This window comes from Conger conger, chromosome 13 (genome assembly GCF_963514075.1).
Source record: "Conger conger chromosome 13, fConCon1.1, whole genome shotgun sequence".
Classification (NCBI taxonomy): Eukaryota; Metazoa; Chordata; class Actinopteri; order Anguilliformes; family Congridae; genus Conger; species Conger conger.
In genome coordinates, this window is record NC_083772.1 from 22,233,032 (window position 1) to 22,244,547 (window position 11,516).

The window sequence follows — 11,516 nt, forward strand, 5'->3', positions numbered from 1 at the left end:
CAAGGAAGACGTGTGAAGTGCGTTGTCTGCTGTAAAGTGAAACACAAACTGTTTTGTTAATGTCAACACCATTTTTAGTGGAAGAGTTCGACCAGGACTCTTACAGAAACTTTAATGGTGATATCTCTGTCAGTTTTGAGTGAACTGCTCAGCACAAGAAGACAGAAAGAAGTTTAGTCTAGCTGCTGATTTAGTGGCTAGTGCTTTTGTATGAACTTTGCTAACAAGCTAGCGACCAGCGAACTCGACTAGTAAAGCCTGTGTGGAACAACGAAGACGTTGCCGAATGGTGGACTTTGCCGAGATCGTCAGCTGCGTGAGTTATCTGTAGCCCTGTGAATATTCTCTTCATCCACATGCTTCTTCTCATCATCTCTCCTCCTACTCCTGCCGCCTTTGAACCTGCGCGTGAGGCTACATTCCATTGAGTAAAGGTACCGTTCTTTTGTTTTTGCCTGCGTGGTGAAGCAGCCAGTTTGTTTTAGGCTACAACGTACACGAGCTACATTCAGGCCTGCATCATTTGAACTGGGTATTATATATTTCAAGCTAGGTTATTTTATTGCCGGCTATTTTATTTGTTTGGGTTTTGCTATTCTTCTATAGTTCTATTTTCTGTGTAAATATTTTATACTTTTTCATAAAACAGTTGTGGGTTAATGACTACTCTTGATATTTTAAGTTCATTAAGACAAGTAGTAGTTTTGTTTAAGCTAATAAGAGAGTGTTTAAAGAGTAAAAGTGTTTATTTAGAAGGAAAGTAATTCCAAAGACATTTTAGTAAATGGTAACATGTAAGAAGTCATGCTTAAACACTGATTTAAAGGGAAAAGAGCATTTAATTTAAAAATTGAGTAGTCATACACACATTAGGTTAATACTAATAAGTTAATAAGTGAAACCCCAAGCTATATATATTTTAAAAAACACAAGTTAGCCACCTCTCACATTAGTCAAACACGCTAGAGAGGCGCAACACAAGATTAAACCCCAAAACTGGGAATCTGTTTCAGACTGATTACTGATAGCAGAATTTGAAGGTAAATTTGTTTTGGGGAAGTGACGATTAAGAAATGTCCATTTTAACTACCGATACCCTCGTTTACAGTTTGGCACTCCAAATACAGAACACCAGTGGCATGAACATACCTCACATGCAGAATATATTTATTTTGATTCAATTTGTTATCAAAGATATACATTCCACGCTGGAGATTAAAAAGGCCAAAGCTGGATATCATGGGGCAGCAGCATGCCTTGGCCAATTTCAGAGGCCAACTATATCAGTGCCCATCATAATGCCAGGTCAAGGTAAGCCTATTCATGTTGGTTAACACAGTCCAATGTCGTGTGTTGTGTTGTGTGTGTTGTGTTCATTATAGATGCTGAGCTGGCACAGTGATGTTGGGGGTGCTTCTCAAACAATTCGCCAGACATTTTTTATTTTTATGAAAAGGTTTAATTTTTTCTATTAGACACCTGTGTGTACCAAGACATTTGTATGTAATTTATATTGGGCCTGCAGAACAGCAAGTAAACCACAGTGCAACGAGCAATGCCGAATGAAATGTCCAATGTGCTATACTGATTGAAGCACTACTCCAGGGTGTTTTTTTTGGGGGCAAATTAAATTAACCTGCAGAGTGTCGACTCTTATCAACTTCATGAATTAAAGTGAATTAATGACTATGGCACATTAGAGAGGTGTGTGTATTCTGACATTTTTATGAAAGCTACCTGGTAGTGTATGTTTGAAATAAGGAAATAAGAACATCCCAGTTAATGACTTGTGGGGTGAGCTTCCAATTGACTGGGAAAGGTTAGTAAAATTTAAAAAAATAAAGTGTGGGGAGACTATGGGCACAAGGTACAAACGTGGAAGAGAAATGAACTTGGCAAAGGTGCATCTGCATGGCCGAAACGACTGGTACTTTACAGCAGCTGTGTGGTTTCAGTCGTAGCCCTCCGGCGGATTTATGCAGGCACCGAAAGCGCATCTTCCACTGGCAAATTGTGTGTTCAGTGATGTTGCGGGTTGCAGGTGTGAGCAATGTTAGCCCTGTTCAGCCTGGGTCATGGGATTGGCGACTGGGGTGCGGAGATGGGTTAAGAGGGGGGTAGAGCTAAAAAATCCCTTGTTCGGCATCTTCAACCACCGCTGAATTGGCCCACGCAAAGCAGTCGTGGGTGCTGCCTGGCCACTTTGGCACCTCATCTACAATTTTCTCCCTGTGGTCTACCACCACCTGGACATTGATTACTTGCTTGATTTCTTTGCAAGAAATGAAGGCCTGGTCAAGCACAGATGGGTTTGCCCTGGGCATAAGTGTCCCATCGACCAGGCTGTAGGTTCCGAAGGGTAATATCGTATTTCAAATCAGTCTTAATAACGTAGCTACATTATTTCAATGTAGCTACGTTATTAATAACGGACTCAATAGTAATGATTGAATAAATCATTCAACAGTCATACAGTTGAATTAATACTATGAATTCAACAACTTATATGAGTTCGATTTTTATAAGTAGCCTAAAATATCGTTCTTCAATAGCTAGTTGGCTTGATTCAGTGTTGGAAAAACATTGAGACAGACAACCGGTTACAATAAAGAGTATTTATTGAACACAAATTCTAATCATAAACACAGCTAAATAAAAAGGGCGTGACGGAAAAGTAATATATTGAAGAGGGAAGAAAGATTGAGGACAAAGGAATGCGCGTACAGGTATGCCTGTGTCGAGAAAGTGAGGGAAGGAGACAAAGGAAGAGAGAGAGCGCATGCACGTGAGTACACATAGCAGGCGAAGAGGATGGGGGAAGGAATTGGTAGAAAATATAGCTTCGGCCTTATAATGGTGGACTATGGTTAAAGCGCGTAATGGCGCGTACACCTAGTTGAAATTTGGGTGGTCAAGAGACAAATTAATGAAATCACCGCAACAAGAGTACTTTCGCTTTGGGAAGCGTTTCTGCGAGTTTGCGGTGCTTGATTAAATTAAGAAACTTAGTTCACCTAAGCCCGGAGAGCCGTAGGCCATTCTCTAAGGGTTATTTGTACGGAAGAGAGAGAGAGTACAATGTAATGGATGATAATGTGTCAGTTGTAAACAAGAAAAACAATTTAAACAAAGTTACACAAACAATTAATCTAAAAGATACAATGTATTATAACATGAACAAGACTAATGCCCAGATGCGCAGCCTTACTTGGTGGCAAATATCTGATGATATTCGACCAGTCACAAATAGCTGACCATCGTCAGTCGGCAAAGTTTCTTGCTTGGAGAATCTGGGATGCTCCAGGGAATGAACGCTGCCCAGGTACCGTTGTCCCGGGGGAAGGGCGTCTCTGGCGGGACCAGGGAAATCCGTTGTCGACTCACGTGTGGGTGGCGTTGGAAGAGAAGCTGGTCGTCTTCTAGCTCCAAAGTTGATTAAAACGGCACAATGTATGTGCGAGCTCCGATAAAATATCGGGTCCTTGCAAGTATTCGGATGTGTATAATTTCAGAACTAGCAGGCCCAATGAATAGAACCGTGATCAAGGGTTCAGACACAAAGGGAGTGTTAAAATTAATTGGGTGGGAGTCTCTTTTGGAACGAACAGCACGGGATAGCCGTAGGTTAGAAAGAAGCCGTTAAATTCGCGCCTGAGGCTTTTGTGGGGTCCAGCAGTTGCGTATTTCCGGCTATTACTGTATTGGTTAAATTTCCATTAAAATTACAGTGGGAGGCGGCGTGGATTGCGTCATCAATGGCGTAGACAAAGGCGTTTCCCTATTTCAAAAAGTTCTTACTTTGGCCCCAACAAGGCCTAGGACTCGAGGGATGGCAGTGATCACATGGAAGCCTTGGTGTACCTCCAGGATTTCATGTCTCGTGGAAGGCAGATGGATGTGCTCTGTTGCGTGACATACTAGGATGTTGGTGATGGGATGAATGCACCGTCACACAGAGGTCTTTCTCAGCCCATACCCATCTACAGCTACCTCCATAAAGCTCCCTACCACAAAAACACAGAGCTGCCAGCAGCTGGATTTCAGGGCTGAGGGGGTGACGGCGAGTTGGTCTGGAAAGAGCCGGGCCATAGCCTTACTCATCACCCTATGAACTCCCACCCATTTAGCCCCTAATTGTTTGCCAGCTGATATCATTTTGGGAAATATAATTTAAAAGGCAATTAGGCTTCATGTTCAATAAAGTGCAACATGCATCCATCGTAATTTACAATTTTATTCTTTGCATGAAAACACTTCCATTAATGTGCTATTTTAGTAACATTATTTGCCAACTACAACTGTAGAATTATTAGGGCACATATTGCTTAACAGATTGAGATTAGGAGTAATTAGGAGCAACAGCTGAATTCAGAGGCTTGCGGTTGTAACAGTGGTGGCCACTAGCGGAGTGAGCTGATAACATCGCTAAGGTATAGCTAAGAGCGGTCCAGACCAACCTTACGAAAGTACGACATACAGAAGGTATACTTAGCCAAGAACGTTTTGGGAAACATGCTGAAATGTTAAGGCACAGTTCAAGGTGCAACTTACAAAAGACGTAGCGTTAAAAAAGGCTTTGGGAAACGCAGCCCTAGTCTATATAAAAGGTTAGTAAATCCATTGGTATCATCAGCAAAATCCGTACTTTTGTAAACCAATCATGCTTTTTGATTTTGTATTATAGTTTAATTTACCCATATATATCATATTGTAACATTGTCTGGGCCAGTACGTATGCCACATACCTTCACAAGACTCATATACTTAAGAAGAAATGTCAGGATAGTCACATCCCCAATTTAACACCTTCCACCCCTCTATTCAAAGAACTCAAGTTACTCTCTATAACATGAATAACAAACCTGTATTTTTATGTATACAGTCATGTCTCTCCCACAAAGTCTACCAATATGTTTTATGTTATCTTAACTGACATTCATTCACATATGACCAGGCGATTACAACTTGTAGTCAGAGGTCCCTCACTGTGGAACACACTTAATTATTTTGTTGCATCTTCCCCTTCCCTTACAGTTTCAAACACAGATAATAGTCCCTGTTGTTAGATCTAGAAGGATTATAGTAGTTCAAACATGTTCTTCTCAACTTGCAATCATTTAGTCATTTTTATTTGTTTCTTTTCTTTTTAAATTTCCTTTCTAACAAATGTCATGCTTTATTTTTTCCTTTTCATTTAATATATAATTTCCTTCTATTTAGTCTTTGATTGTAATGTCTCACTTTGTACCCTAAAATAATAATGTATTTTTACACTTTTTCAGGTGAGGTTCTGGCATACGCCCCCTGGCATGTCCAAACCTCTCCTGCATATTGGTTAATTATTTGTTCTGTCCTGAATTGTACATTTGTGCATGAGATTAAAATAAAAATGAACCTTATAGTGTAGTTCTGTAAGGGCGTGGAGACGGAGGACCAGACACAACCGAAAAGGGAATCTTCAAGTTACCACCAGAACATGTGATAGCCACTAATATACTCTAGGGTTCTACCCAATATAATCGAGGGGAACCGCTAGAGGAGAAAGGGGAAAACAGGACAGAAAACTCCCCGGCGAATCGCCAACTAAAATAGTACCAAAAACCTGGTACAAGAGTCTATTTTGACTGAATAGATGAAATAAAATAATCAAGAAACCCCGTATTCAGGTAACTGCATCAGGTTAACACACCTTTAATTCTCTTATGAAAGGCTAGCCTTGACGGTGACCTCTACCTGGCTCAGTGTCTGACACACAATGTAACACTCAAGCACAGAGTGGAGGGGCAATGAGTCTTAAATAGTGTAGAGCCCGCCTACCAATAACAGATAATTGGTGAGTAATTAGACTGCACCTGGAAACCAATTAATCAAGGCAGCAATCTGCAAGCGTGAGCCCGGAAAACGATACTGCCGGGAAAATGAGCAGGAAAACACTGACAAGTTCTGGACTAAATTGAGTTTCTGTATGGGGAATCTCCATTCAACATTGAACTTAATCTAGGCTTTATGCAATTTTCATAGAAATGTAAATGTAAAGTTCACAGAAATATATGGGGCACGTTTGTTCCCCAATTCCCTTACAGATTTGCAACTGTGGACTAGATTAATCAGATTTTCACTGCAATTCCCACAGTAGGAGTATGTATTTTCAATATCATAATATTTAGATTGAATTGCTTGGCTAGACAGTATGTTATAAGGGAGCAAGGTCGGAGGACCAAACGTGACCATGTTGGGTTCTAAAGGTTACCCACAAGAACCACACATATTTTCTGGGGGCATCCCTACAGACAAGGCCCATGACAGGACATCCATGACAGATCTGTAAAAATACATAAACCATTAAAAAAGGCTGACACCAGCATATATTTCATCTCAACTATGTCAGTGTTTTTTAATATTATCAGTTTTTATTAAAATATTAAATTCACTTATTTGCTTTGATTGCTCAAAAGTGCATGAATAAAAATAATAATAACAACAAAGAGACAAGCAACTATTTAATCTTCACTATCAGTAGAATGAATGTACACTTTGTACTACTAAACAGTTTTAAAACCTGAACTCTTATGGCATGAATGCCCATTCCATAAATAAAAGGATTAAGCATGGCAGAAAATATTGCAAAATATATAGACATGAATATGCGTGCTTTATAAGATACATGAGTCATGTTGAAACGGCTTTGAATGAGCTCAAATAAACATCCTAGTCCATAGTTAATTACAGCCAGTAAGTGAGGGGTACATGTTTGAAGTGCTTTGATTTGAGATTCCTTAGATGCAAACAGGCATATTCTGAGTACTTGTGGGGGGGAAACGAAAACGCGGACTGGATTCACAAAGACACACATGTAATGAAAATGGCTCCGGACTAGGGAGTTGACAATTTGCAGAGAATCAGGAGATGCAGAGATATGGAGAGACAGGTGCGAATACTTCGCTGAATCTAAGCAAGTAATCAGTGATAGAATAGGGAGGCGGAGTTACAGAACAGAATTGAAACTGGAGACGCGTTACTAAGTTACTTAAGTGATTTAAATTACAAATACCCAAAACTTATGAATATTAGTTTGTTAGTTTGACAAACATATTAGTGTGTTAGTATAATTAGTACTGTACAACTTCTGTGTTAGTTGGGATTAGTGTATTAGTGCTATGTACAAACATGGAATGGAGAGAAAGCAGGAAGTAAGGAATGCAAGGTTGAACGCCGGAACTTCCGTAAACACCCAAATAGTGGGGCACGCAGACAGGGGAGTGACTGGGCTAGTAAACATTCAGACTCAGACATCACAGGGGAAGACGAGTGCAAAGACTAATGAATATAAACAGACCACCAGACATGAAATATGAAAAATAATAAATTACAAGAATAATGATAATAAACAATGAAACTAACAGACCGAACACAGGAACATAACAATTGTCTAAGTATTAGTATTAATATTTACACAGTATTAATAGCATGACCTAGCTTAATATGATATTGTATCCTGATGCAATACCACACAGGCATGAACGCATTGGTAGGAGCTGTAATGACACATATTGGTGTGTATTTTTACCTGGCTGTGTTATTATAAAAGAGTCCAACATAGACGTCTCTTTCAGTCATTCAGATGTGCTGTATGACAGCAGAACTGCAAGAACTCCTTTGCTGAAGCTATCAAAACCTTTTCAGAGGAAAAAGGTAAATAACTAAGCCTGTGTCAGAGCTGTAGCGTATGTGTTCTGCATATTTTTAATACAGTCTGGTACAACTGCCTGTATTAAATCCATAATAAGAATGGTAATGAGATAATTATTATAATGATAAAAATAATAAGATAGTATACATGTATAAAAGTATAATAAACAAATAGGATTATTATTGTACTGTACATACTTTATTATTACTATTATTTTTCTAATAATAATTCACACATTTATTACATTTAATAATAACTTTTGTTCTCAAATTGTATCCTGTACAATATAATGTAATTGAATACAAATCAAATTAGAGTATCTTTTGAGGATAAGGACAACCACCATGTGTGTGACATATAGGCCTAGATATGTGGACAACAATTCCAAACCTTCCTTGAAACAGTTTCCAAATGTACAGAATCTCATGGCACACTCTCAAAAGCAAGTGATGAACTGGTGTTGATGTGGTGTGTTAACAGTAGGCCTAAATGCTATTTTGGGGTGAGTATTAATTAAGCAAAACACATTTGAATTACATTGAATTTTATCCTTTGTGAATGGAAAATGTTCATTTAAGTTTCTGAAATTCAGTTAAATTTTTTTAAAGATTTAATGCAGCACACCTGCGTTCACCTCAACACACCAGTTGGAAAATGTTGGATATCAAAAGGATACTTCAGTTATGCCGAGGAAATTTTTATTTAAAAGATGTATAATTCCATTCTTCAGTTAATTCATTAAAAGCTGGTTTTACACAATTCTGCACACTTTTAAACATGTATTATACTTTATTATAATTATGTGCCAATAAATGTAGGCTACTGGGTTAATTTGTGTCTGTTAAGTATTGCCCCTTTTCTTCACATAAGATTTAAATGACATACCCAAAATAAAATAGTTACTATTCTTGAACCCTCTTGACTACAGGCATAATCCTGGAATAACCATTTGGGGAATGTTTTCCAAGAGTCAGAATTACTCCATATATTACTGAAACAAAGTTACAGAAGTTTTTTTTCCTCACCTGAAAGATTTCAGGTTTTTGAGAGGATACAGATTATTGTAGCTGTGGCTTGTGCGCTTAGAAACACAGTGGAGCCAAGTCACAACACTGGATAAATCCCAAATCTCAATATCACCAAAAATTGAGCATTCCTCATTGTGTTTTCTAATGTATGTCTAGGCAGTTTTCCAAAATGACATTTGGAGACTCAAATTACACAAAGGACACAAATTACATTGGGATGTGTAAAATGCTGCATTTTGCTTTCTAAACTATACAACACTTTTTATCCTGAAAAGAAGTGTTTGCCCTTCCCCCCGCCTGTCGCCTTGCTCTACCTCTCTGTCCCAAACTGCCTCTCCTTGTAGCTATCCTCAGATAGCAACAGGTTAAGAAGATCATGAAAAATAAGTACAATAATCACAATAACATCTGGTATACTAATATATTCATTCCATAATTTCACATGCTATTTATTATTCAAAAGCAGGCTCCTTATTTATAAGCATACTGAATATTTTTGAGAATGTATTTAGATGCTCAGCGATTTAAAATGGGGCCACGTCACTGAAAATATCTTTCTCAGAAATATTCACTCAGACAAGAAATTCCTTGGAACTCCTCCAAAGGAAGTCCTCTATTTAGATGTAGGCATCACAAAAAAAAAAAGATTGTGGTAATACGTCAACCTTTGACATAAAATCTCAAGAATCGTTTTTGCCGAAGTGCAACAGATGTGAGTATTGAAGGCGAAAAAATGCTGTGTTTTATGCAAGCTTACAAATTATCCACCGTTGTAAACATAATGTCATTAGGGAAAATGCTTTTTAGTCGTCACTTCAATAACGTGCCGGTAGATGGTTTTTTAATGAGCTGAAGTTATACAGAATTCTTACACATGGATGGGTGTATCACATTCTCTGCAATGAAATGACAAATACTGTTCAGAGAAGGTTCTACTTGGGCTCATCGTGTTCGAGAGAGCCTATACAAAACAAGGCTATGTACAAGGGCTTTTGTCAAAGTATACAACGGCGAAACGAACAACAATGATAATTCATTAAGTAAACAGTGGCAAAATGTTATTTGACTTCAGGTATTATCAGTAGAATGTAAATATTGCTGTAAAATGTGTTCATAAGCCCTCACATTCTTATCCACAGCGCTGCCTCTACATCCAGGTGATCATGGAAAATGTATCAGCAGTGACATCCTTCATATTGACAGCATACACTGAACTGGAAGATCATAAATATTTATACTTCACATGTTTTCTCCTGGTTTACATTCTTATATTATTGGCCAATTCAGTTCTGATCATGGTCATTTTCATTGACAGAACTCTACATGAACCCATGTATTTGTTTGTTTGTAATTTAGCCATGAATGAACTTTATGGCAGCACATCTTTATTGCCATCAATTCTTGGTCATTTATTATCTCGTAATTATGAAATATCACTTACATTTTGTCTATTGCAGATCTTTTGCATTCACCTATATGGTTCAGTTGAATTTACCATTTTAGCATTGATGAGCTATGACCGGTATGTTGCCATTTGTCGTCCACTACACTATCACCTCCTCATGTCTCCTAGAAAAGTAGGTATACTCATTTCAATGTGCTGGATTTATCCTTGTATTGTTTTTGGACTGTATTTCATGCTCACTGTACAGCTTACATTTTGTGGCAGGATCATAGAAAAGGTGTATTGTATTAACTTTGCATTAATCAAACTGTCTTGCTTTCAAACTTCAATTCAGAGCATAGTTGGTTTTTTTGTAACCATTTTGATGATTATTCCATTGCTTCTGGTGATACTATTTTCCTATGCACAAATACTGAGAATCTGCATATTTTCTTCGAAGGACTCTCAGACCAAAGCTCTTCAGACATGCAGCCCTCACATCCTGGCTGTGATTAGCTATGCAGTGGCAGGGTTTTTTGAGGTTGCTCAAAGTAGGCTTCGCATGAGTCACATTCCTCATAAAGCTCGCATATTCTTTTCCATTTATGCTTTGATAGTTACCCCAATATTTAATCCTGTAGTTTATGGAATTTGCCTTCACAACATAAGAGGTCAGATTTACAAACTGTTTAGTGGTAAAAGAATACACTAATGTCCAGGAAAGGTGATAGTTTTTTGTCTCTGTAATTTATATTTTCTTTTAAATCCGTTATCACCAAGTTATCAAAACAGTGAAAGAGACCTAACTAAGGTAGCAAAAAGCAATGATTTTAAGAAACACTAAATTGCTCACAGCATTGCTGGAGTCTACCGTACATTGGGAGAAAGGTTTTTCCAAGTGGCAAGTATTTACACAGCAATTATAAATGTACCAAGAAAATGTAATTAAATTAAAGATGATAAATCAGAGGAAGCAAAATTATGTGAGACATTCCCTGGATTGTCGATACTTTTTAAAGCACAGGCAGTCAGACCCATTATTTGAGATCTCATCCTCTTTCATTTGTGACACTGTCTGCTTTTAATTAATTACTTTATGACCTGTGGTGTTAGCCAGGCTCAAAGTTTCATTCCCCCATTATACTTTGTTTTTCAAAATAAAATATTTTTGACACCTGGTTGTGTGACACTGCGTCGCTTTATTGCTTTATTGCCTCAGTTAGAACCTGTGTGGGTCTGTTGTGGAGACGTCGTGGAGTCAACATTGAATAGTATCCCTTCATCCCTGTCCCTACGTAACCACTAGATGGCACAATCAGCAGTTCTGTAATACAAGCACCTAAAGAAATAGACTTTCATTCAGATGCATTTGTATTCTTTTAAATTGGGGCATTGATCTCTTCAGTCTCAGATA

General features: G+C 38.1%; 1 protein-coding gene across 1 annotated transcript; it reads left to right on the forward strand.

Moving 5' to 3' along the window:
- The first annotated feature begins 9,261 nt into the window (after window positions 1-9,261).
- On the forward strand, window positions 9,262-10,869 carry LOC133107215 (olfactory receptor 1M1-like). The gene has a single exon (XM_061216165.1). It carries the CDS (start codon window positions 9,882-9,884, stop codon window positions 10,812-10,814), a length of 933 nt encoding a protein of 310 aa, XP_061072149.1. The 5' UTR covers window positions 9,262-9,881; the 3' UTR covers window positions 10,815-10,869.
- Window positions 10,870-11,516: the final 647 nt, after the last annotated feature.